This window comes from Cervus elaphus, chromosome 12 (genome assembly GCF_910594005.1).
Source record: "Cervus elaphus chromosome 12, mCerEla1.1, whole genome shotgun sequence".
In the NCBI taxonomy this organism is placed as follows: domain Eukaryota; kingdom Metazoa; phylum Chordata; class Mammalia; order Artiodactyla; family Cervidae; genus Cervus; species Cervus elaphus.
This window is the reverse complement of record NC_057826.1, coordinates 15,921,824-15,949,615: the sequence shown is the minus strand read 5'-3', so window position 1 is coordinate 15,949,615 and position 27,792 is coordinate 15,921,824. Positions and strand designations below refer to the sequence as shown.

The 27,792-nt window shown below is 47.9% G+C and overlaps 1 protein-coding gene across 4 annotated transcripts in view; it reads left to right on the top strand.

Moving 5' to 3' along the window:
• Nucleotides 1–3,372: 3,372 nt before the first annotated feature.
• LOC122705441 (feline leukemia virus subgroup C receptor-related protein 2) overlaps nt 3,373–27,792 on the top strand; it is a 61,261-nt gene continuing 36,841 nt past the window's right edge. For 3 of the 4 annotated variants that reach the window (XM_043920828.1, XM_043920830.1, XM_043920829.1), the window contains exon 1: nt 3,373–4,491. In XM_043920828.1, coding sequence (XP_043776763.1) covers nt 3,805–4,491 — 687 coding nt within the window. In that variant the 5' untranslated portion in view covers nt 3,373–3,804. The remainder of the gene's footprint in view (nt 4,492–27,792) is intronic. The other variant, XM_043920827.1, reaches the window with a different exon arrangement.

Here is a 27,792-nt window from a genome sequence, read left to right as displayed (position 1 = left end):
AGGAACCAGACCCTTTTTCAGGAAGCAATCCCTAAAATGAACTTCTCCTTCACCCTGAAGGTGTACCTATTGATACTGATAGGTAGATATACTCATAAATATATGGAATATATGGTAAACTGCTCAGTAAATGTCTTCCCAATGGATACATACAGAATAGTTCGAAGTAAAATCTTCCTGACATTTGTATACCTGTCCTCTCCCTGGTGGGAATCAGCACTACCCTGGAGGCTGCCAGAATATCATTATTGAAAACCAGTGATACATTATCTTAATTAAATCTCATAACAACCCTGTGAGGCAAGTGGTTTAATCCTCATTTTACACATTCAGACACTTAAGGCTAAAGAGGTAAAATAACTTGCCCAGGATCCCAAAGCTCATTGTTGTTATTCAGTCACTCAGTCATGCCTGATTCTTTGCGACCCCCGAGGACTGTGGCACACCAGGCTTCCCTGTCCTTCACCATCTCCTGGAGCTTGTTCAAACTCATTGTCCATTGAGTTGGTGATGCCATCTAGCCATCTCGTCCTCTGCTGTCCCCTGCTCCTCCTGCCTTCACTCTTTCCCAGCATCAGGGTCTTTTCTAATGAGTCGGCTCTTTGCATGTTTCAGCTTCAGCATCAGTCTGTCCAATGAGCATTCAGGGTTGATTTCATTTAGGATTGACTAGTTTGATCTTCTTGCAGTCCAAGGGACTTTCAAGAGTAAGTTGATAATAACAACTCTCAAATTGTTATTCTTCAACACCACAGTTCAAAAGCGTCGATTCTTCAGCACCCAACCCTTTTTATGATCCAACTCTCACATCCACGTGTGACTATTGGAAAAAACATAGCTTTGACTATATGAACCTTTATTGGAAAAGTAATGTCTCTGCTTTTTAATATGCTCTCTAGGTTGGCCATAGCTTTTCTTCCAAGGAGCAAGCATCTTTTAAAGCTCATAACGCAGAACAAATCTTGAGTACACTGAATCCAGAGCTCACAGTAGATCTGACTACCTCCACACAAAAAGCAACCTCACTTGAATCCTGGGTGAGATCCCCTGGGAATTGCCCCAAGGAGCATGTGGGAGAGACATGTGGAAATGAACACAAGAAACTTATCTCATTATTACTGGTTCTGATGCTAATCAGCTGTGGGACTGTGACAACACTTTCTGACTCTGGGCTTCAGTTTCCAGATCTGTTAAATGAAGTTAAGAATGTAGCTGTGGAGTTTGGGGAAAGGACCATGATAACCTGGGGCAAGGAACAGAGATCTCAGAAGGCTTTCCAAGAGAACGGAAGTTCTGTGTTCCCTGGAGAAAGATGGGAAACACTATTGGAAAACTGAGAATAGTGAAAGTGAGTTTAATGTATTAATACAAATTCTTAAATGGGTATGAATTCTCCTTTCAAATACTCCATTATAACCCAAGACTCCATGATTTCTACCCCCAAAATTGGGTGCCTCCAATGAGAACCAGTGGTTCTAAAACCACAAGGGTGCTCAAGCTTGGCTGCATGTTGAGATCACCTGGGCATCTTCAATCATATGGATGCTTAGGTTCCCTCTCACAGATCCTATGGAGAAGGAAATGGCAACCCACTCCAGTATTCTTGCCTAGAGAATCCCGTGGACAGAGGAGCCTGGTGGGCTGCTGTCCATAGGGTCACACAGAGTCGGACATGATTGAAGTGACTTAGCATGCATGCATGCACTGGAGAAGGAAATGGCAACCCACTCCAGTATTTTTGCCTGGAGAATCCCAGGGACAGGGGAGCCTGGTGGGCTGCCATCTATGGGGTTACAGAGAGTCAGACACGACTGAGGTGACTTAGCAGCAGCAGCAGCACAGATCCTAATCTGAGATGTGGTTCAGGCTTTGGGAATGTGGAGAGTTCCCCATGGGATTTTAATATGCAGACCAAACTGGGAATCTCAGCCCCAGAGCTTTAAATTTTTCACCTTGGGGGTGAAGATTAAAAGAGAAAACAGGAAGCACAGGCACCCAATGGCTTTTTAATGTGCAAACAAATCACCTAGATGTCTTTTAAAATGCGGCCTCTAGTTCAGTAGGTCCAGGGTGAGCCTGGGCTTTGTAACAAGCTCCCAGGGCATGCCCACACTGCTGTCCCCAGACTCTGTCTGAGGAGCTAGGCTGTAGCTTGGATGAATATGAGATGAGAATTATGGCTCTTTAGGTCAACTGAGACTTTACTTCTATGAGGGTCAGTTTTCTGATCTATAAAATGCCGTCAAGCAGTAGCACTTACATCACAGCATTCTTGGATGCTTAAATGAGGTAACATAGTATACATTTCTAGCACAATAGAAATGTTCAATTTTTAATTGTTAGGATACCTGACACTCCGGGAAGGCTTATCATCTGCCAGGAATATTTCAAGTGCTTTCAAGCCTTAACTCGTCCAAGCCTCAAAACAACACTGTGAGGTAGGTACTATTATTTCATCATCCCTGTTTTACTGATTTTCCAAGCTGCAGAGGCACAGAGAGGTGGGGTGTCTTAGTTTACTAAGCATGCCTGGGAACAGCTAAGTCGGTGTTTGAACCCAGGGAAGATCTGGGCTCTTATTCCTCCCCAGGGCTGCAATCACCGCAGGCCTGACCTTCTAGAGGCCCTGACTTGAAGGCTCCTCCGCAGAACCGGCGGTGCACCAGCAGGGGGCAGCGTAGGGCCACATGCGTGCAGAGACCGCTTAACTTCGTGCGCTGTGCTGGGCACCTCACCACAAAACCTGCGCTGGGTCTATATCGTCTTAGAACTCCCTTCTCTTTTCCGCCCTCAAGTTGTCGCCTAGGAGGCCGCCCCGAGGATCAATCGAGGAAGAAGTGTCCTACTGAACAGGTTCAAATCTGAGTTCCCCAATGTAAGACCAGGTTCGCAGGGAAAGCAAAGAGGGGAAGTGAGTCTGCGCTTCTCGCCTTTACCCCAGGAGCGCAACCAGCCGGGGGAAATCGACAAATCTGTCTTTATTCTGAAAGTCCAGCAAGGGCTGGGGAGCCCAGTCAAGTGGGCAAAAGTCGAGAATCCCTCTTGGATACCACAGAGCCGTTCGGAGGCGCCGGGCATCCGTGTGGGCGCGCAGGGAATGCGGACTGAAGGGGAGGAGACTCTTCAGAGGATTACCTTCGCAAAGGCGGAGGGCATTTTCTTGCAGAGTGCCCCGGGAGGGGGCAAATGAATTTGAGAAAGCAGTGCCAGGGTGGGAGGTTTAACCGGGCGGTTTCCATGGTGCCTGGGGCGTGGGGGGGAGGAATGCACCCGCAAGCGGTGGCCAGCGGCTAGAGAAGGCTGGAGGCTGCGGGGGCGGGGTGAGGTGGGGTGGGGTGGGGGTGGGGGTGGGGGGGTCGTGGGTGGGGAAGCCGCGCGCGGCGGGGGCGGGGCGGTCACGTGTGCGGAGGGGGCGAGGCCGCAAGCCGCCGGGGAGCAATTGGAGTTCCAGCCGAGTGGCTGTGCAGCCGGCAGAAAACTGTGACCAGGACCGAGGGGCTGAAGGTGGGCAGGACGCCTCCGAGGCACTCAAGGCACCAGCGGCCGGGACCTGGCTCAGGCCGGTCTGCTGCCGGTCAGGAGGACAGCTGTCAGGGACGGAGGACGGCAAGGAAGAGTGAGAACCGAAGCTTGGGGCTGAGCGAAAGTGCCCCACTTGCGGCTTTTACTCAGCCTGGGGACTCAGTTTATTCCTCCGGGGCAGCCTGGGCAAGTGCCACGTCAGCTCTAGCTGACCAGCCGACACCACTGTCCTTTAAGTCGACTCGAGTCGACCTGCTTAGGGCGCCAGGAGAGGTTGCGGTCATGGTGAATGAAGACCCTAACCTACAGGACCACGATGGCACCCCTTCGCAAACTTCGGCGCTCCAGGAGCACCCCAATCTCTCAATCCACCCCAGCGTCTCGATCCACCCCAGCGTCTCGGCCCACCCCAGCGTCTCGATCCACCCCAGTGTCTCTGTATACCCTAGTAGTTCGGCCCACCCAAGTACCTTGGCTCAACCCAGTGGCATGATCCAACCCAGTAGCTCGGGCCCTGAAGATCTTAGCGTGATCAAGGTGAGCAAGCGCCGGTGGGCGGTGGTCCTGGTGTTCAGCTGCTACTCCATGTGCAACGCCTTCCAGTGGATCCAGTACGGCTCCATCAATAACATCTTCATGAACTTTTATGGAGTCAGTGCCTTTGCCATTGACTGGCTGTCCATGTGCTACATGCTGACCTACATCCCTCTGCTCCTGCCGGTGGCCTGGCTCTTGGAGAAGTTCGGCCTGCGGACCATCGCTCTCGCTGGCTCCGCTCTCAACTGCCTGGGGGCCTGGGTGAAGCTGGGCAGCCTGAAACCACATCTCTTCCCAGTCACTGTGCTGGGCCAGGTCATCTGCTCCGTGGCCCAGGTCTTCATCCTGGGTATGCCCTCCCGCATTGCTTCCGTCTGGTTCGGGGCTAACGAGGTGTCAACCGCCTGCTCCATAGCTGTCTTTGGCAATCAGGTGGGTAGAGGAGTGGCTGGTGGTCACTGTGGGACTGAGGGTGTTCATTGTACTGAACTGCTTCACTGTGTGAAGACTAGCTTTCTGACTTCAATAGTGTTTGTGACTCTGGCTGACTGTAGCTGGGTGTGACTGAGTGCGTGCGTGAGTGATTATGACTGAGTGAGTATGTAAGAGAAGTGGGGAAACGAAAGGAAGGGCCTTTGCTGTCATCCGCAGTTTCTCTTCCTCCAGCAGAAAGCGTGCTTCTGGAACACATGTTGTCTTTATGATCTCATTCCTGAACTTACTTCACCAGCTTGAACAGGAAAGCTCTTCTTTCTCGGGGAATAGCCCCTGGGCGTCGGACTATTCTGTGTCATCGGAGGTTGGTTGGGTATTTTTTGCCTGTCCAACCAGCTTTCCCAGAGCGCAGCATCTCCTACACCACATGGAAAGGCAGAACAATGTTGGCGCTGCGCTCACCTTCTTTATCCACAGCTGGAGCCAGGACAGTGTGAGCAGTGCCTGGTGTCAAATGCCTACCCTGAGGGTTAAAGTCAAGTCCAGGAGGATGGAATCAAATTCTTGCTCTGAGTTTCCAAGGCTTAGAAGCCATCAGAATGCCTGGAAAGTTCATATCGTAATTCTTTGTCTTTCCTCCTTTTGGGAAGGAGAATATCAAATTCTTTGCATCTCTGTCAATGACCCAGAAAGGTGGGCTTGTTGTGAGTCTGATCCCTGTGTCTGAAAGGCTGAGACAGCTATTTATGGGTTCCTTCTTTATCTGGACCACTGCCTGGGGGTGGGGGGTCCTCACTTCTTCCAAAGCACATGTAGTTGTGGCTACACATCTAACAAATGACCAGGAACCCTTAGTTCTTGAAGGCTTGTTTTCTCTTCCCTGTTTATTACATTTAGAACAGGGGTCCCCTACTTTTGGGCCATGGACAGGTACCTCCTGTCAGATCAGCAGCAGCATTAGATGAGAAATAAAGTGCACAATAAATGTAATGTGCTTGAATCATCCCAAACCATCCACCCCTTCCCAGTCTGTGCAAAAATTGTCTTTCACGAAACCTGTCCTTGGTGCCAAAAGGTTGGGAACCGCTAATTTAGAACGTTTAAGCTTTAATTTAGAAAGTTCTTATTTGGGTCAGAAATTTCCAAACTTCTCTAAAGGTAAATTGTCATTCTGTTCATCTTTACCACCAGAAAGGTAACTTGAGCTAAATTTTTTCAGGCCAGCAAGTCCTGCCACTTGGGTAATAGTGTAAACAATCAGTGAAAGCAACAGACAGGCCTTCTCAGCACAAGCAGGCAACATAAAACCTCTACCCAGTTTTCTTTAACCTGTGGGTTTGACCATTCAGAAGATTGAATGGATTTGAGGGCTGGGGAAGAAGCCAGTTGGATCTTTTTGTTCAGGGCAATTAAAAAATAGGTACTAAGGGTGACATTTACAACCCCCTATTCTCGAAGGTGGTGTGGCCACGGATTTGAAAATCTCCATTGCAGCGTTATTGGTGGCGTTGACGTTACTGGATGTTTTCTGTATCCGAGGGTGAAGCTGCGGGCAGGAGTCAGGGGGCAGGATATTTCATGTCTCCAGAGGGTTAAAGCTGTCAATCTGCAGCCCCAACAGGATTCAGACAAGATCACTGCAGTCCCAAACCCATTGTTTGGGGAGGGCAGGAGAGAGATGCACCCTCAGGTGGCTTGGTGAGATCAGAGAACCCAACACCCTTTTTGTTAACTATGGAGCAAAAGCAAATTGGTTTTCAGACTTCTCCACACACACCTGTGAGGGAAAAGTTTAAGTGTTAGTCACTAAGTCATGTCTGACTCTTTGCAACCCCATGGACTGTAGCCCACCAGGCTCCTCTGTCCATGGGATTCTCTAGGCAAGAACACTGGAGTGGGTAGCCATTCCCTTCTCCAGGGGATCGTCCAGACCCAGGGATCAAACCCAGGTCTCCTGCATTGCAGGCAGATTCTTTACCATCTGAGCCACCAGGGAAGTCCTAACTTAAAGCCAAATATATCTTTAAAATTTAGTATGAATAGTTAGCCATTCCTTAACGCCTACTCCCCACCAAGGTCAGAAAATGCTAAGAATTTCACATTGAAAAACACCCTAAAATGACCCAATCAAAAAATGGGCCAAAGAACTAAACAGACATTTCTCCAAAGAAGACTTACAGATGGCTAACAAACACATGAAAAGATGCTCAACATCACTCATTATTAGAGAAATGCAAATCAAAACCACAATGAGGTACCATTACAAGCCAGTCAGGATGGCTGCTATCCAAAAGTCTACAAGCAATAAATGCTGGAGAGGGTGTGGAGAAAAGGGAACCCTCTTACACTGTTGGTGGGAATGCAAACTAGTACAGCCACTATGGAAAACAGTGTGGAGATTTCTTAAAAAACTGGAAATAGAACTGCCATATGACCCAGCAATCCCACTTCTGGGCATACACACTGAGGAAACCAGATCTGAAAGAGACACATGCACCCCAATGTTCATCGCAGCACTGTTTATAATAGCCAGGACATGGAAGCAACCTAGATGCCCATCAGCAGATGAATGGATAAGGAAGCTGTGGTACATATACACCATGGAATGTTACTCAGCCATTAAAAAGAATTCATTTGAACCAGTCCTAATGAGGTGGATGAAACTGGAGCCCATTATACAGAGTGAAGTAAGCCAGAAAGATAAAGAACATTACAACATACTAACACATATACATGGAATCTAGAAAGATGGTAACGATAACCCTATATGCAAAACAGAAAAAGAGACACAGAAATGCAGAACAGACTTTTGAACTCTGTGGGAGAAGGTGAGGGTGGGATGTTTCAAAAGAACAGCATGTTTACTATCTATGGTGAAACAGATCACCAGCCCAGGTGGGATGCATGAGACAAGTGCTCGGGCCTGGTGCACTGGGAAGACCCAGAGGAATCGGGTGGAGAGGGAGGTGGGAGGGGGGATCGGGATGGGGAATACGTGTAAATCTATGGCTGATTCATATCAATGTATGACAAAACCCACTGAAATGTTGTGAAGTAATTAGCCTCCAACTAATAAAAAATAAATAAATAAATAAATAAATAAAATTTAAAAAAAAATAAAGAATAAAAAAAAAAAAAGAAAGAAAGAAAAACACCCTAACAGCATATATTCTTGTCATGGAGCCATCAATTTAGCATGTTCTTTTAGGCTTAACCCACCATGCTAAGTTAAAAAAAAATTTTGAAAAGCTGAATTGCTTATGCTTCGTCATGTAGAGGTGACTTTGTTTGGCTCTTGGCATGTGTTTTAACCTTTTTTCCTCAGTAAAGCATGATGGAATGGTGGAGAAATATTAATAGACTACCTTGAGCTCTTTTTTTAGGGAACAAAAAAAGGTTACACGAAACTGCCTAAACAGACTATAAGCGTCTTTTCAGAGAGTTACTCTTCGTGGCCGCAGACTTCACACTGATCAGCCAAACTCCTGTTCCTCAGTAATTCTGACTTCATTCATTCCTTGACTCAATAAGCATTTACCCAGAACCTGCAGTGGCTCAGTCAGTAACGAATCTGCCTGCAGTGCAGCAGACCTGAGTGGGGATCCCTGAAGATCCCCTGGAGGAGGAAATGGCAACCGACTCCAGTATTCTTGCCTAGGAAATCCTATGGACAGAGGAGCCTGGTGGGCTACAATCTTTGGGACCGCAAGAGTTGGAAACGACTTAGCACCTAAATCACTACCACCACAGTTGGTGTATTAGAATAGAAATAGATGCCTTGGCCAGGTGCTGTGCTGGGGCTACAGAGAATCCCTTGCCTTCAGAGTTCTCCTCCCAGGCTTTTAAATTGTACCAGGCACAAATTTCCAGATTTTTTTTAAAAAACACACAAGAAGCAACCAGATGAGAGTACAGAGGATTTGTTTTCAGTTCTTCTCGAGGTTTTTACTATCTTCTTGTCATTGCTAAGGGAAGATTGAAGGAGAAAGAAGCTAATATCTATCAAACACCTATGATAATACAAGGCACTTTTTCACCCATATGCTTTCTTTTTTTAACCTCTGAGGTGGGTGGGATTGTCTCTGTTGTTACAGGTGAGAAACTTCAGACACAAATAAATGGAGCAACCTTTTCAAGGGTCGTGCAGGCCCTGAGTGATAAAAAGGAGGTTTGAAGCCAGTTCCACTTCCACAGCCCCTGTCAGTGGGCCATTATTGGGTCTTCATGGGGACAAAGCGTATATTTAAAAATAAAAAGGCAAGATTCCGAGTTTCAAGTTTTGGCCCTGTGTCTCAAGGTTTGTTGGTGGCGACACAGTGTCTGGCAGTTTGTCTAGAATTTGTGAGCCAGCCCCTGCCTTCTGTTCTGACATTCCAGGCATCATCATTGCCTCCTCACCTGATGGATTTCCCAGGTGGCTCAGTGGTAAAAGAATCCGCCTGCCCATGCAGAAGACACAGGAGACGTGGGTTCAGTCCCTGGGTTGGGAAGATCCCCTGGAGAAGGGAATGGCAGCCCACTCCAGTATTCTTGCCTGGAAAATTCCATGGACAGAGGAGCCCAGCGGGCTACAGTCTATGGGGTCTCAAAGAGTTGGACGTGACTGAGCAGGTACACTTCACCTGCCGCCTGCAGAAGGGCTGTTTCTGCCTGCCTCAGCCTCAGGAAGGTGGGGCTCCAGGCTCCGGGGCGAAGAAACCAGTGGATCTGAGCTGGGGTGAGAGTGGGCAGGGAGTCGGGGACCGCAGCTGAGGCACTTGCCTGTGACCCTCGCACAGGTGGTAGCAGTCCCGCAGTGTTCGCGACACTGGTCCCATTGTTTCCAGGGAGAACCATCTGTGTGGGGTTTTGAGTGATGTGGACACATTGTTATTGAGCCAGGCTGGGAGGAAGGGCTTGTGTGAGATCTGGTGACCCCTTGGTGGCATGGGGGTGAGGGAGATGTGGGAGGAGGATTAGATCTTCAAGGCGGCTGCAGCCCCGATGAGGAGCCTCCAGCGCTGAGACCAAAAGGGATTTCCTCCCGGGCCCAGGGGCAGCTCCCAGCATAGTGCCACCCAGAAAAAGACTAGAGAGAATCAGTTTGCTTTTCAACGTGAAGAAAATACAGTCACCTTAGAGTTCTACAGAATCCTTGGCTGTGGGCTATGGAGAATAGCCCTGTCCAATAGAAATACAATGAAAGCCACAATCACAAGCCACATACATGACCAAATTTTCTAGGAGCCACATGAAAAACAGGTAAAATGTAAATTTGTTTACAAAAATAAACAGAACAGTGAAGTTAGTTTTAGAACTATATTTTATTTAACTTGGTATATCCAACATAGCATTTTGACATGTAATCAATATAATAAAATTACTGAAAGGCTGTTTTACATTCTTTTTCCATGGTGAGTCCTTAGAAGTTGGCATGTATTTTAGACCTACAGACTAGCAACATTTTCCACTATGTCTGGAATGATGATGCTAAGTGTAGGGGAGGAAAAAGTTTTCCTTGACTGTCTTAGAGTCCCCAGTTAAAAATTAAATAGACAAAGTCAGGTTAATAAAAGCAAATTATCATAATTATTTATTATAAATATTAGGTGACACAGGAGTGTTTGTGAGGAAATGAAGCAATAGTTAGACCTATGCACTTCTTTTTTTTTTTTTTTAATGATTTTATTTATTTTTGGTTGTGCTGGGTCTTCATTGTTTCATGGACTTTTCTCTAGTTGCAGCAAGCAGGGGCTACTCTCTAGTTGTGTGCGGGCTTCTCATTGCAGAGATTTCTCTTATTGCAGAGCACATACACTGGAGTGTGTGGGCTTTGGCAGTTGTGGCTCCAAGGCTCTAGAACACAGGCTTAGTTACTCTGCTGTATGTGGGATCTTCCTGGATCAGGGATTGAACTCATGTCTCCTGCACTGGCAGGCTAATTCTTTACCACCGAATCACCAGGGAAGTCCAGACTTGTGCACTTCTGTGCCAGGTTTGATAAGAGTGGACACTCAGAGGAGTGTGATAGGATAGGTCTGAGATCATTGTAGATTGGGAGCACTGTCAAGGCCTGTTTGTTGGGATTCTTTTCTGCAGTGTCCCTTTATCTTCCGAGACAAGGATGCTCCCTTCCTCTGGGTGCCAGGAGGGTACCTCCCACAGGAGGGTTTTAAGGCTTGTTTTGGGGAAGAATGGGTAGGAGGGTGGAGGAGGTCAGAGGAGGTCAGAGTGACCTTCCTGCTTTGCAGTTCTCAAACTCCGTCAGCTTAAAATGTTCACTATGCCAAGGTCCCATATTTGGGGGCATTGGGTCCTGAATCTCATCATATTTCAAGCATTTGGAAATCAGGCTCTCGCGGATAAATGCGGGCTCTAGGAAAGTGAGTCCAGGCTTGAGGAGGTGGTGTTTGCTGGACTGGCTGGTCATCAGTTGCCCAGGGAGACTGGGTGTTCCCGAGGCTGACTCAGGAGTCAAGGTCAGGAGAGGCGGCTGGCCAGCCTCATCTTGTTCCAGACTCCCGAGCACATGGGAGGGTGAAAGTGCAGGCTTATCAGTCTGGCTGTTGCCGTGTCAGAGAAACTCTCGAGGTCTGAGTGATGCCTGGGGGGAGGTGAAGGCCAGCACCTGTGTGCTTTTGTTTGTGGTCATTGTCAAGGCATGTGAAGCACCTGCCCACGTGGCTGGCTACTTGCTGACCTCCCCTTCTGGCTGGGATAGAGGACCAGGCCGGGGCTGGAAGAGCCAGGGCAAGGCTGGTGGAGACTGACATGAGAAGGGGTAGGGCCAGGACCGACCCTCTAATGTTCATGGGGCAGCCAGGTCGTGGAAGGAGAAGTGACACGGGAGGGGGGTCACGGCATCGTGAGAGCATGTGTCCCAGCTGAACTGGCAGCTGCTTCAGCCTCCACCAACCGTTCGTGTACACAGCATGACCATCTCATGTTATCAGACCATCTCACTTGTTGTTGCCCTTAAAGAAGCCAGAAACCAGATTTTTACTTAAACATTTTTTTTAATTGTGGTAAAATTATAACTTATTCATAATTTTAACCATTTATAAGTATACAGTTCAATGGCATTAAGTAGTTTCACAATGTTATTTAAGAATTACCAGTATCTATACCCAAATATTTTTTTATCATTCCCAACAACTCTGTACTCATTAAACAGTAACTCCTCTATAATCTCTATTCTATCGCTACTCTATTCTACTTTCTGTCTCCATTAATTTGCCTATTCTAGGTACTGCATATAACCAAAATCATGCAATATTTTGTCTTTGGAGTCTAGCTTATGAAATCTGTTTTTTTTTTTTTTTAATTCTGATGAAACTCAAAAATTATGCTATTGTTGTTATTGTCCATGTTTTGAGATTGTGGGTCATATAAGACTACTAGGGTGAGACTTCTAAGGAAGGTAAAGAGGAACTGAATGCCAGTTCTGGTTTCTCCTTCATGCAAAGCCCTCACCAAAGATACAGGCAGGTGGGTGAGCTCAGAGGCCACTCCGGGAAGGAAACTAGACCAGTGCTCCCTCAAATGGTGCCCATTTACCTCACCTCTGGCTCCAGGACAAGCTGCAGATGCCTGGGCCCTCACCTGGACTTCCTAATCAGATCCCCTAGGGAAGAGGCCAGGCGCCTGTGTTTCCACCTGGCTTCCCAGGCGAGGTTTGTGATCAGATGTGTGATCACCAGGAGAGAGGAGCATGGTGCCCTGGGAAGGCGCCCTCCTGCCTGGAGCCGGGTTCCTGGCAGGACTGGGGTGTCTGTGCTGCGGTAGGATGGGCCGGTTCCCAGGTGGAGGAGCTGGGATCTCAGTCACTCTCCAGGTTGAGACGGGAGGGTGGGCTTGGGTGGGGCTCATAATTCTGATTCACTTAAGGTTCTGAAAATATCCTGGAACCCTGGGGAGTGCGGGGCAGGGTGGCAGAGGCCCTGCAGGCCTGTGAGGTGCAACCACAGCAGAAGCTTCTAATCCTGTTTCTTTGACCTTCAGCTCAGTGCACTGCGTGGGAGGAGGCTCTGGGAGCCTGGCCTGACTTCCGTCCTGGCCGTGTTGCCTTGGCAGGCAGTCTTGAGGGTCTGATGATTCTGTGAAATCAAGTCTACGTCTCCAGTTTAGCATCCAGGGCCCCTCCTCCCTTGCCTTTCCTAGCCAGCCTGTCTCTTGTTCCTTCCCAGTTTTCCCCCTGCGCTGACCAGTCTGGCTTCTTAGCTCTGTCCTTGAAGATACACTACTTAGAGATTAAGCCTAAAGCCTTGAAGAGTGACATCAGTAGCTGGTGGACCAGGAAGCGCCACACTCTTGTTCTCCCACAAAAACATTAAATAAATGAGAAACTGGCTCAAATAACCTTCCCTATGGGATTTCTGTACATCAAAGATCTACAGCACCCAAGCAAACACCCAACTGAGGAAAAAGTCACATGGAAAATGGTAGAAAGTTTCATGGCCATTTTGCTCAAGCTCGCCCCTCCCCTCTCCCCTCTCAGGTGCCTCCCTGCAAACCTGAGTGGGCAAAGGAGACCAAACTTGCAACATTTTACATCAGTTGTTTCTATACACGAACAATGAACAATCCCCAAAGGAGAATCAGAGAACTGTTCCAATTACAGTAGCATTGAAGAAAACACTTGAGTCATTTAACGAACAAAGTGAAAGACTTGTGCACTGAAACCTGTAAAGTGTTACTGAAAAAGATTAAAGAAGCCATACATAAATGTAAAGGCATCCTGTGTTCATGGATTGGAAGACCTTAATATTGTTAAGATGTCAATACTACACAAAGCAGTAGCATAAATCTATAAATTCAGCACAATCACTATCAAAATCCTGATTTTTTTTACAGATGAAGGGAAAAAAATGCATCCTAAAATTCATATGCGGAAGTTTAAGGGACACTGAGTAGTCAAAGCAATCTTGGAAAAGAATCACAAAGTTGGAGATCGGACACTTCTCGATGTGTCTAATAAAACTAATAAAACTAACAAAACTAATAACAAAGCTATAGTAGTCATGATGGTGTAGTATCAGTGTAAAGACAGACTTACAGACCAAAGGAGTCCAGAGTCCAGAAATAAACCTTCACATATATATGGTCAAATGATTTTCAACAAGAGTGTCAAGACCATTTAAGAGGAAAAGGACAGCATTTTTTTCAATAGACTTTGTTTTCTAGAGCCGTTCTAGGTTCACAGCGAAATTAAGAGAAAGAGAGAGCTTTCCCATATATTCCCCACATCTGCTGCTTGTGTAGCCTTTCACATTGTCAACAACCGCCACTAGAGTGGTGCATTGGTTACAACTGATGAACCTACAAGGACACATGACCATCACCAGTCTTTTCAACAAATGGTATTGTGAAAAGCTATAAAACTCTTAGAAGAAAACGTAGGGGAAAATCTTCATGATACTGAATTTGGTAATGATGGCAGTGATTTCTTGGATTTGACACTAAAATCATCTATAACAACAATAGCATAAATTGGACTACATCAAAATGAAAAACTTTCATGTAAAAAGGACTCTCTCAACAGAATGAAAAGGCAAACTGTGAAATGGAAGAAAATATCTGCAAATCATGTATCTGATATGCGGTTCATAGCCAGCATACATAAAGAACTCCTGCAGTTGAACAACATCGAACACACAACCCAATTTAAAAATGAGCCAAAGACTTAAAGAGAAATTTCTCTGCCCAGAAAGATGCATGGATGGTCAATAAGTATATGAAAAAAAGCTCAACGTTAGGGAAATACAAATCAAAACTGCAATGAGATGCCACTTCATTACCCCTTAAGATGATTGTCAAAAAGAAAAAAGTAGTAAATGTAGGCAAAAATGTGGAGAAATTGGAACCCTTGTGCATTGCTGATGGAAATGTAAAATGATGCGGTCACATGGAAGACAGTATGGCACTTCCTCAAAAAATTAAAAATAGAATTACCGTAGGATTTAGCAATTCTACTTCCGGGTATATACCCAAAAGAATTCAAAGCAGGAACTTGAACAGATATTTGTACCCATGTTTATAGCAGCATTCTTCACAATCGATAAAAGGTGGAAGCAATCCAAGTGTTCATCTATGGCTGATTGTTAAAATATGAAATATACATATGATGGAATATTATTCATTCTTAAAAATAAAGGAAATCCTGACATGCTACACATGGATGGACCTTAAAGACATTGTGCTGAGTTAAATACAGTAGTCACAAAAATAGATATTCTGGAATTCTACTTGTGTGAGGTATTGAGCTGTCTTTTTTCTTCTGACACCAACCAATTCTGACTTTCTCTGATACCAACTGGGTGTCCCACAATTCAGTTCAACTCTGACACTAACTACTTGGAGTTAGCGCAGACCGCAGAAGTTAAGGGCTTGGACCCACAATACTGTCTCCATTTGCAAGTCCTAGGGACCTCCTATATTTCTGACTGACTAGCTATAAGGTGGGGTTCCTATGAGCCCTGCTCAGGATCTGTAATTTGCTAGAATGGTTCAGGGAACTCAGATAAACAGTTTACTTAACTGTTTTTCCTGGTTTATTATAAAGGGTACAAGTCAGGGACAGCCAAGTGGAGGAGATTCAAGAGCCTCTGCGGGGTGCCGCCCTCTTAGCACTTTGATGTCATGTGTTCACCAGCCTCACGGAACTTTCCTGGTTCCAGAGTTTTTCTAGAGCTCAATTCCCAGCTGCTCTCCTGTTCTCAGGGAGGGGGAGGGGGGTTTGCTGAAAGTTCCCAAACTCTAATCGCTTGAGCTTCTGGAGACCAGCTCCATCCCAAGGCTCTAGAGGGGCCTCAGTCTGAGTCACCTCATAGCATGAGCTCAGGTGTGATGGAAACAGGATCCTTATGAATCACAAAGGACACTCCTATCACTCAGAAAAGCCCGGGGTTTAGAGCTCTGTGCCAGGAGCCAGGGACAAAGACTAACTACATTTTTATTATACCATAGGTACTGCGAGTAATCAAATTCATAGAGACAAAATGTAGAATGGTGGTTTTGGTGGGGCTGGGGCAGGAGGGTGTGAGGAGCTCATGTTTAATGGATACAGAGATTCAGTTTGGGAAGATGAAAAGTATTGGCGATGGATGGAGGCGATGGTTGCACAATAATACGAATGTGTTTAATGCCGCTGAACTATACAGTTAGAAACAATGAAAATAGTAAAGGTTAGGCCATATATGTGTGTGTATATACATGTATGTATTCTACTGCAAAGAAACAAGCTACACACTGCTGGTGTTTGGAAACGTCTAGAAAGGCCATCACCTTGTCAGTCTCTGCTGGAGGAAGGCAGTCCTTGCCCTTCTGTGTAATGGCTGAGTTTCTGTGGATACTGGCCTCTGTTTCCCCATGGTTTGTGTTTCTCCGCTTCCTTAACTTTTCTCCTGTCCTCTTCCCCTGTTCCTCTACCTCCTCTAAATGGGAAGCTTGCCAAAGGACTGGAACCTTGACTAATACATTTTTCCCGTGTCTCGGGGCTCTGGGCATAACAGGCGCTTACGAATGGTCAGACTTACTAGTAAACAAGTATTCCTTTCCTGACGGGAAGTAAGGTGACCAGTCAGGTAGCTGAGAGCTCAGGTGATTGTCGAAAGGGACTCTCATGCCCAGATTGTCTTCCTGACATGACTCAATCTTATTCCTTCAGTGGAAAAATCTACCAGTCCTTACAGGGCGCCTTGAACTCCGCTGGGCCCACGATGGTTAGAACACCATCTTTAACTCTGCTGTGTACTCTTGGGCAGGACCTTAACTTTTCTAACTTTTGGCTTCTTTTTTTGTAAGATGGAGATAATATTGAAAGAAAGCATTAGTCGCTCAATTGTATCTGACTCTTTGTTACCCCGTGGACTGTAGCCCACCAAGCTCCATCCATGGAATTCTCCAGGCAAGAATACTAGAGTGGGTTGCCATTCTCTTCTCTGGGGATCTCCCTGACCCAGGGATCAAACCCAGGTCTCCTACATTGCAGGCAGATTCTTTACCATCTGAGCCATCTGGGAAGCCCGCAGAAGATAATATTGGCTAATGGCCATGAACTTGGGGAAACTTGGGGGGGATGTGAGAGACGGGGGAGGCCTGGCATGCTGTAGTCCATGGGGTCACAAAGAGTCAGACACGACTGGACAACTGAACAGCAACTGCAAAAGGTGGATGAGAGGAGTAAGGAGGGCATTTAGTGAGCAGAGTTTATCTGCTAAATGAAGAACAGATGCTGTCACTACTCAACACAGATAATTGGCTGCTGATCTGGAAAGAGAGACCAACACTTAAATGTTCATTATACCGTGTGACAGGCTTAAGGGTCCACGCCTACAGGACATTCAGGGCTCACTCTGTGGGAGGACACGCTCCAGAGTGAATGTCCGGGGGACCCAGCCGGACAGCGTTCCCAAGGAGGTGACAGTTATGAGCCGATTCTCCATGAATGAAGTGACCAGGAATTGGGTGAACAGGGAAGAGTGGGCCTTTCTAGAAGTTTCCAGGCAGTGTCCTGATGGGGACTTGTTCCTCTTGAGAACTACTCAGACTAAAAGCTGTGCTGGTGCTGGGAGACGGTGTTACCTTCCCAGTGTGTGGTTGATGGAACCTGTCATTTGTGGTGAAGATTTTAGAGTCTCGGGCGGGGGCGGGGGGGGCGGGGTATACATGTACGGGGCCAGCTCCCATGCATCAGACTTCAGTCTTACAAACCTAAGACCCTACTGAAGGGGGGATGGTGCCCAGGCTTATCAGGTGGACACAGCCGCTTTCCACTGCCTGATTCTTGATGTTTATCCAACAAAGCTGTTAACAGGATGTCCTTCCGTTGCCTTCACCTCCCCCTACCCCCGACATCAAACAGCCCTGTGTGAGTTGGTTGGATCCCTAGCAGAGATCCCTATCAGGGCTTTTCCCCCAGTGGCTCAGACAGTAAAGAATCTGCCTGCAATGCAGGAGACCCCGGTTCAATCTCTGGATTGGGAAGACCCCCTGGAGAAGGAAATGAAAACCCATTCCAGTATTCTTGCCTGAAGAATTCCATGGACAGAGGAGGCTGGTGGGCTATACAGTCCATGGGATCACAAAGAGTCGGACACAACTCAGTGACTAACACTGTCAGAGATGATAAAGAGCTATGGGGTTAAGGTGCAAGTGGGTGTTTGCTCTCCTTTCTTTCTTTTCCGTCTCTTGACTTCTGTCTAGCACCATCCCAAACTTAACCCAGGGGAGCATCTCCCTTCTCTTGTTTCTTCAGGACTAAGGGCCTTTGTCTTTGCTGAGTCATTCAGGGGTGGGAAGTATCCTGAAGGTTCTGGCGGCCCATCCGGACTCCTCTGCCTCTTCCCCCTTTTCCAAGCATCTCTCTTTTTCTCTGCTGTTGAAATCTGTAGCTTGACCTCTGAGCCACACATGGTTGGAGATGAGGGCTTACCCCAGCATGAGGACAGAGTGTACCAGGGCACTGTGCGTTTGCAGGAGGGTATTGGGAGTAGGGCTGGCTTTCCGTTGCTCATCAACTTCTCGGGATTAGACAGAGTGTCCCGGAACCATGAGTGGAGTGGTGTTTGCTTTGGCTCCCATCTGAGTCTTTCTCTAGAGAGGAGGTGAACACAAATCCCTTTCGTTACCAGGTGATCACTCTTGATTGGACAACTCTGCTGACTCCAGGAGGAAGGGGGATAGAAGCTGGAGCAAGATTGGGGAGTTACTTTTCTTCCTCTTCCTCTCCCCTGGACATTCCTGATCTCTACTCCCACAGTGCTGTGTTGGCCTGGCTGCGTCTGCCCTGCTGGCTCTGGACGCAGCTGTCTCTGCTCAGGGCCATTTGCTGTGCCCACCAACTCAGAAATGTAGGAAGTGAGGTGCCATGAGTCATGGCCTTAAAGCAGGGTCTGTCGCACCTAGCTGTTTGTTTGGGGTGGCGGCTCCCCCTTGAGCAATCCTCGCCTCCTCAGACCTTTGACCTGGGCTTCCTGTTTGGCGCTCGACATGTTTGTGGAGCCACTCAGTGAACTCAGAGGCCCATTTCTTTTCTGTCAAGGAGCTAGGCAGGAGCACGCCATGGTCCCACCATCTGCTCCTGCCTGGGACTCCAAGGGAGGCAGCAGCTGAGAATTAGCTCTTGATTTCTGTCCTTGGGGGGTGCTAAGTCACTTCAATCATATTCAGCTCTGTGTAACCCTATGGACCGTAGCCCATCAAGCTTATCTGTCTTTGGGGTTTCCCAGGCAAGGATACTGGAGTGGGTTGCCATGCCCTCCTCCAGGGGATCTTCCCGACCCAAGGATCGAACCCTTATCTCCTCTGTCTCCTGCATTGGCAGGCGGGTTCTTTACCACTAGCGCCACCTGGGGAGTCCTCAGAGCAGCGAAGGGCCATTGTTTCTAAATGAGCTTCATGAATCTCCAGCATCAGCATCCTCCAGAGGGGGAAGGGGAGGATGTTTGTTAGATGTGCAGATTGCCAGGCCTAGGGGGCCAGATCCAAGGAATTACCCTCTCCAGGGTGAGACTTTAGAATCTGTGGTTTTAATTCTCCACCGGGGACTGTGATACGCCCTGAAATTTGAGAACTCCTGATATGGGAGCCATGGGACCCTGGCCCGGTTCTGCCAGCCCCTGTCTTTGGGGCCTCTGGTTGGACACCTGCCCTCATGGGGCATCAGTTTCCTTATCTGTAAGGAGGAAGCCAGCCTCACAGGTGGACACCCAAGTTCAACAAGGTGTGAAAGCTCCTGATCCCGAGGAGCCTCCACAGACAGTCACTGAGTACACATCGTCTTCTCCCTGCCCACCAAACTCAGGTTTGCAGCACTCCTTCAGGTGCCTCTGGGTCTAGGCCTTTCTTTCAGCTCAGCTGTCCTAGGAATACTGCTCACTGATCCTCCTCCCTGACGCCATAGGTCAGGAAGGAACTTAAGCAGACCTGCCTGTCCACTCCCTCCACTGATGCATTAGGTTGGTGCTGGCATCACCAACCACCCTTCTAGAAATAGGCCACCCCCCACAAGACCTTGTTTATAGAAAACAGGCCAGAAGAGGCCCTGGTGGGCATGCGGTGGGGACTGAGAACATGCAGATGGAAAAATAGACAACTGGTGTTCTGGTTTTACCCTTTATCTTTGGGGCATTGTCTTCTCATCGCTGAAGGGAGATTCCAGAGCATATATTTGCCATCGAGCAACATGTCACCCAGGGCCTCAGGAGCATGGGCGTGGTGGGTGGAGGAAAAATGCAGCTTGGCCCAGCCCTCCTACTAATCTTTTCCACTTTTTATGTGTCAGTGGGCCTCCTGAGAAAATCCCCTCCACCTGCTTCCTCAGCAGCCCTGGAAGCTGGTCCTGGGAAGAGTGGCAGGTGGAGAAGCTCCTCCTTCTTTGAGACTGGCTGACTTGAGGGGTGAGACCTGGGAAGACCTGGCTGCCAAGAGGCATTCTCAGCCTCTAGCCTTGGGACAGGCATCTTGATAAAGCCTTGCTTTATTTGTGGAGTAAAGACAGCCCTAGGGCTTCCCTGGTGTCTCAGTGGTAAAGAATCTGCCTGCCAAGCAGGAGATGCAGGTTTGATCCCTGGGTCAGGAAGATCCCCTGGAGCAGGGAGTGGCAACCCACTCCAGTATTCTCGCCCAGAGAATTCCACGGACAAAGGGGCCTGCAGGGTTACAGACTATGGGATCGAAAAAGAGGGAGCAACTATACAACGACAATGACAGTCCTCCTTGGAAATGTTTGGTTCTCTCAAGGCTACTGTGAGGGAAAGGAAGTTGTGTTTGCAGGGATCAGACCACCGTGGTAATTTTGTTGAGAGACACCCAGAGATATTGACATTGTCTCCAGTTACTGTACTGCCTCTTAACTCACTGTCCAGAAAGAACTTTAAGAAAAAAGTTATTTATTTACTTGGCTGTTTCAGGTCTTAGTTGGGGCATGTGGGATCTAGTTCCCTGACCAGGGATTGAATCCAGGCCCCCCTATATTGGGAACATGGGCTCTTAGCCACTGGACCACCAGGGACGCCCCTAGAAAGAACTTTGATAAGAGGTACAGAGTAATTGTTAGCCATTCTATAATGACCCAAACACATTCCTTAGTTATGTAACAAACCCCGTTGCAAAGGACCCCATTGGTCCCTGGCTTATCTTGGGTCTCAGACCACGTGTTCCTGGGTTGTGTGGCTGCTTGAAGCCTGGCTCAGCGAGGTTCTGTGGGAAGAGAGCAGGGCTGGGAGTGGACCAACAGAAGTCGTGATGTTACCTCACTGCTGATCAGCTCTGTGACTTCAGCAAGTTGAGCCAACTCAGTTATGAGATGGAGAGAAGGATGGGCCTCTCCCAGGGCGCTGTGTCTCAGTCTGTGCTGTGGGCTTCCTGCTGCTCACCTCACTGGATGGTTTTGATGCTGTTTGTATGCTGGATGTGCAGGTGCCTTGAAAACTGTGAAATTCTGTGCAAATGTGGGCTTTTGAAAGTGAAAGTGAAAGTCGCTCAGTTGTGCCTGACTCTTTGTGATCCCATGGACTTATACAGTCCATGGAATTCTCCAAGCCAGAATACTGGAGTGGGAAGCCTTTGCCTTCTTCAGGGGGTCTTCCCAACCTAGGGATCAAACCCAGGTCTCCCACATTGTAGGCGGATTCTTTACCAACTGAGCCACAAGGGAAGCCCAAGAATACGGAGTGGGTAGCCTATCCCTTCTCCGGGGCATGTTCCTGACGCAGGAATTGAACCGGTGTCCCCTGCATTGCAGGCAGATTCTTTACCAACTGAGCTATCAGGGAAGCCCCTTAAGTGCCCTTAAAAAAAGTCTCTAGACTTGCCATGACACTTAGAAAGTAAAAGGCTTTCTGTATATAGATCAGGTCCTGGCCACCTGGTAAAGAGCCACCTTGGATTAGGGGCCACACCCTTGGTTTACAGGGCTTGCCATTCTTGATTTTACAGTCAGCTGTTGATTTCAGAAAAAGTTCCAGTCATTCTGGTTGTCGGGGCCTCTCCCACAGCTCCTGGGTTCCAGAGCATCCCTGCTGATTTGGTCTTTTTGACTTGAGTGATGATGCAGCTCCTGAGGTCCTATGGACCATTCTAACTCCTTTTGATCCCAAGAAGGGCCTTTTGCCAGGGGTTGGCACAAAGCAGCTTTTCAATCTCTGTATGCCCTGGATGGCTCCTGTCTTCAATGTAGGCAGTAGCGGCTGTGGCAGAACACAGAGCTGACTTAGTCCTCACTCTCAGGAGACGGGTCCCGGGGGTAAGATGTCTTCTCCTCAGGGCCTAGTGGTCCTGGGGTTACCACATTTTCTCCCAGGCCCCTTACAGCTGGGCTTTCCTGGTGGCTCAGTCGGTAAATAATCTGCCTGCAATGCAGAAGACCTGAGTTTGATCCCTGGGTCAGGAAGATTCCCTGGAAAAGGAAATGGCAACCTACTCTGGTGTTCTTACCCAGGAAATCCCATGGACAGAGAAGCCTGGTGGACTACAGTCTATGGGGTCACAAAGAGTCAGACACGACTGAATGACCAAACCACCACCAACAACCACCTAAGGGTGATGTTGATCCATGGTGACAAGTGAGGACTGGTGGGGCTCAGACCATCTTTGTGGCTGTGATAATTGACTTTTCTCTCTCTAAAATTCTTCTGTCTCTCCTTGGGGAACAGAGGACCCCATCATCTGTCCCAGGAGTGCTAACCTTATATTCTCATGCTATTCCACAAAAATCTACATCCTTTACTAGGGCATCCCCACTGTGGGCCAGATCTCTGTCCCTTGCAAGTAACTGACACAGGCTCCTGGCCATCAGTCCTTGTTTCTCTTTGAATTCTGTTTATACTGGATTGCATCCAGTCCGGCCAGCCTCTGGGTGTTTCCCCAGTTGACAGACCACAGGTAATGTGACAAATGAGAGTCAGTGAATGAAGGCTCTAACCCCCTTGGCTGTCTGTCTCATGTGGTACAACCTTGGATGAAGGGTTACATTGGCTGGTTGGTTTGTTGTTAAGTTATGTCTGACTCTTTGTGACCCTATGGACTGTAGCGTGCCAGGCACCTCCATCCATGGAATTTCCCGAACAAGAATACTAGAACAGGTTGCCATTTCCTTCTCCAGGAGATCTTCCCAGCCCGGGGACTGAACTCATGTCTCCTTCTTGGCAGGCAGATTCTTTACCACTGAGCCACCTGGGAAGCCATAAGGCCTTTGTGTATGTGTGCTAAGTCTCTTCGGTGGTGTCTGACTCTTTAAAACCCTATAAATTGTAGCCCACCAGGCTCCTCCGTCCATGGGATTCTCCAGGCAACGATACTGGAGTAAATTGCCATGCCCTCCTCCAGGGGATCTTCCTGACCCAGGAATTGAACCCACATCTCTTACATCTCCTACATTAGCAGGCGGGTTCTTTACCACTAGCGCCACCCAGGAAGCCCATTAAGGGCTATACTCTCCATTTATAGGGCCAAGCACTCTGACCTTTATGTCAGTTCTTGGGAGCTATGGTTTCTTTGAGACAATGCACCACAGCCTTTATTTACTGACTGAACAAATATTTCTTGAATGTCTACTCTGTGCCAACCCACATTCTGAGCTCTGAGGAAAGAGTTGTTGTTGTTCAGTCACTCAGTTGTGTCCGACTCTTTGAGACCCCATGGACTTTAGCAATAGAAAAGAAAAGTTCCTGAATTCACATCTGAGAGAAGAGGGATTAGACTCTAAGCTTGATGGAGTGACTGGTGGTGGAAGCGTTGGGCCAAGTAGGAGGGGAGCTGGGTAACTCCCTAAATCCCAGGCCAGAACTCATGGCATTGCTTTCCAGGGATGGTGGTAGATATGGGTAATTAATAGTTTTTCTGGTGCAAGGTTTAGATTTCTTTTTCTTTCCAGATCTCTCTGGGACCATGAGGCAGGGCTTAATGAAGTTGGCATCTTAGGGAAAAACTACCTAGGGCCCAGCCTGTCTCTTTCTGGAGGCTCAACCTGAAATGGGAGGAACTGGGTCTGGTTCGTGGCAGCCTTTTAAGAAACCACTCTTCCAGGGCCTGCCTGTGAGTAAGCCCTCTGATCTGAGTTTCACCTCTGAAAGTCAGAAGTGGTGGTCTTTCAACCAAGAAAGCCCAATCAGACTCGGAAGAAAACTTGGGAGTATTAGAAACATGTATGGTCACATGAGGGGCTTCCCTGGCAGCTCAGCTGGTGAAGAATCTGCCTGCCATGCAGAAGACCCGGGTTTGATCCCTGGGAAGATCCCCTGGAGGAGGGTATGGCAACCCACTCCAGTATTCTTGCCAAGAGAATTCCATAGACAGAGGAGCCTGGCGGGCTAATGGGGTCGCAGAGTCAGACATGATTGAGCGACTAAGCATGCACACACGGTCACATGAGCTGCTTTCAGGAATGACCGCATGTGACATATCAGACAAAGGAAACAGTTCTTCTGCTTTGAGCTATTTCACCATCTGTCGCCAGCAGGGAGTGGTGAGGTTGAGCATGGGAACAGCACACAAGACATGTGAGTTCAACTGTTGGCTGCTGCGGGCTGGCATCTGGTTGGGGGTTGGTGGAAGTGCCAAAGCATCTCAATGGAGCTTTTTATTTTCTCCAAGAGTTGGAGAAAGTGAGGTCTGCATCTGCGCCTTTCCTGGCCTGGTGGTTAGAAAGATGTCCCTTTTCTTTCCTCGTCCCCAACTGAGTCACTGGGGAAGTTCTAGGAGCCTGTGGTCATTGGCTGTCCACTCTGTCATGAGAGGGACCTTTGGGTGGAGAAGTCAGCCATGAGTCGGGCACTTGGGGAAAGGGGAGCAGAGGCTGGAAAGTGGGGGCAAAGGCTGCTCTCATCTAGACCAGGACTGAGCCTTTGCTGATGTCACCACAAGCACAATTTCAGGAGGAACACCTACCCTTAAAAGGAGGCGTGTATGCTCCAGGAGCCTCCGGAGGTGATGACTGAAAGCAGCACAAATATGAAGCTGAGCTTAAAAAAAAAAAATTAAACCCTTTGTCAAAAAAATTAATCAGAATTTCCCTGTAGAACTCAGACCCCTCCCCTAAACTTAGCACCTTCCCTGTTTAGAGCCCAGGGTACCTCTGCTACCTGCCCTCTGCCAATAATGAGGAGGAAACCCATCCCCAAAGCTGTAGGGCAAGACCAAGGTGTGTTGGCTACTTAGAAGCTTGGTAGTACTCTTCGTCTTGCATTTATCTCCTCCCTTACCTTTTAGTGTGGTGCTTCATATCAGTGGGTGTTCAGTAAATCTTAAGTGTAGGTTTAAGGGTGGGTGGTTGATCAGCCTACATTCCAGGGAGCCCCCCCCCCGTGTCTGATCTTGGGGAGCTCCAAATTGGGGGTCTTCCCTGTGTCTTTCCACCTTGCATCTGCTTTCTTTTGGTGGTCAACTCTTGCAGTTCAGCAAATTGCTACTCTGCCCAGCTTCTTTGCTATATCAGAGACTGGCAATACTTGATTTAGGCTTGAGTTCTGGAGTTCTGAAAGTCTTCTCTGTTCAGAAGATATTTCCTGAGCCTCGTCTCTGTTCTTGGCAGAGTACTGGGCGTGGTATGGGGAGGGGTCACACAAAGAAAGGTTTGTCAATGTCCCTGTCCTCATGGTGCTAAAATCTAGCTGGAGAGATGACAAATAACCTACATGGAAGACAATCAGAAGTCAAGCATATGAGAACAAGAAACCCCATTGGGGTTGACTAAGTGGTCAACAGTCAGACTGTAGCTGGAACCACATCTCCTGATTGCTTCCTCCAATAGCTAGACTCATGGGAGGTGCTTGAATGATAGCATCGCACCTGTAAGACTAGAGATGTTATCAGGTCTCTGAGGCAGTGACTTCCATGAAATTTGCCCAGTTCATCAAGGGACTTGGAATCAGATTGCCATGGGCTTGCATCTCAGTTCTGCCTTTAGAAGCTGGGTGACCTTGGGCAAGTTATAGTGTCCTCCTCTATAAAAACCAAACCAGAGATAATCTTGCCGATTTTAGGGAGTTTTTGTAAGGAATTAAATGAAATAGCATGAAAAATCCTTTAGCAACTGGCTAGCACACAGTGGGTGCTCATTATGTGTTTATTTATTTCCTTCCTTCTGCTTTGAGTTAACAGCTAGGACTGGAATGTTCAGCCAAATGGTTAAGGCTACGGACTCTAGTAGCCATGACCTGAACTTGAAGCCTGGCATAGAACACTTGCTGTTGTTTGACCTTGGACAAGCTACTTAAATGCTAGTTTTCTCAATTTTAAAAAAGAGATTTGAAAAAAAAAAAAAGAGAGAGATTTGGGGACTTCCTTGGTGGTTGAGTGGTTAAGAATCCGCCTTCCACTACAAGGAACACATTCGATCCCTGGTCAGGAAACTAGGATCCTACATGCCATGGGGCAACTAAGCCTACACACCACAACGAAAACCCAGCCCAGCCAAAACAGCATAAAAAGCAAAACAACAACAAAAAGTAGGGATTAAAAGAGGGTGTGTGTGCATACATGTACAGTATTTAGTGGCACCTAGGCCGGCAGCTGTGGCGTGGCGAGCACAGTCAGCCAGCCTTGATGGAGTTTCTGACCTTCCCTGGGAGGCAAGTCTTACAGGCCGTCCTGGTTGCCCTGGTGCTCCTCCTGCCTTCACCTAACCTCTTTTCCTCAAGTGCCTGCTAAGTTGCTTTAGTCGTGTCTGACTCGTTGCCTGCTAGGCTCCTCTGTCCATGGGATTCTCCAGACAAGAATACTGGAGTAGGTTACCATGCCCTCCTCCAGGGGATCTTCCTGACCCAGGGATCAAACCCATATCTCTTACTTCTCCTACATTGGCAGGTGGGTTCTTTATCACTAGCGCCACCTGAGGGACTGAGGAAATCCAAGAGTGTCCAGGTTATGTAAGCCACCAGCGCAATCACAGACTTGAAGACAGACCCTGTGATGAGGGGAGGGGACTCTAAGGGAGTCTAGAGTCTGACCAGCTGTGACTGCTTCCCAAGTTCTTAGGGACCTAAGCTTAGCCTTTTAAATCCATAAACCTCTTTCATGGGCGATTTGTCCCCAAATCAATGAGACTGTTTTCGTTCCTGAAGGTCTGCTCCATCCTTAATCCCGAGTTGGCTTTTGCCAAAGAAGCCAGGGGCTTGGATTTGGGAATTTCAAAAATACATTCATGTGAACAGGCTTTGCTTGCACATTATTGCTGACTGTGATGTGTTCCTAGGAGCTGCCAGCTGGTCCTGGGTGGCTCGTCCTCACGATTAAACCGTTGTTCGAGTTCAGCGTTTCAGTGCCCAGCAGCCGCCTCGCTCCTTTCTGGGGCATCCAAGACTCAATCCCAGGACCGCCTCTGAGCCTGTCACATTCAAAGGTGGCTTTCCTGCAGTGTGCCGTCCCGCCCTGGGGACCCGGAGCCTTTCCTGTGCGTCATTTTGCCCAGATTAGTTATGTCTTGATCACTGAGGTGCAGTGTTTTCACTAAGGTGTAAACAATGGTCTGAGTGACGCTGGCCAGGGGGAGAGAGAGGTATTAATAGTAGCAGAATTTTGTATTGAGTGTGCCGACCTGCCTCAGCAGCACCACTTTCTGGTGTTTAAATGCACACAGCAGTGTGTAGGGATGGACCTTGAGTGTTGAAGTCACTTCTGGATTTTGCCCAGACAGGGTGTAGTGGTGGCCTCCCTGTGGGTGGCCCTGCTGTCCATGTCTGCGGTACCAGAGTCCAGATATGCAGCCCAGGAGTGGGTGGGTCTGTGTGTAAGGGATGGAAATTCGACATACTGCTTTTTGAAGCACCTTGTGGTGCTTCCCTAGTGGCTCAGATGGTAAAGAATCTGCCTGCAGTGTGGGAGGCCCGGGTTCAATCTCCAGGAAGATTCCCTGAAGAAAGAAATGGCAGCCCACTCCAGTATTCTTGCCTGGAAAATTCCATGGATAGAGGAGCCTGCCGGGCTACAGTCCATAGGGTGGCAAAGAGTCGGACACAACTGAACAGCTAACACTTTCACTTTAGTGCCCCTAAACTCTATATGGACTTAAATGACCCTTTATGAAAGAACATTTTCGTATGTTTGTCTATGTATGTTCTTCTCAACTGTTGTTCTCCGTGACCTTTAGTTTCTGATTAATCTGTAATGATTAATAGATCATTAAGATCATCACTAATGTATATAGACATGTGTAGATACACACCTGTTCATGGTCACCCATCGCATAAAAACAGCCTTGTGGGGGTGACATCGTGCTGTGTGCTTTAAGATTGCTCGTAGGGGTGGATCAGCTTTAAGTAAACCTGGTGTATGGAAATCTAGATTGAATACAGATTTATCTTTCATGTGGTGCTGGTTTAA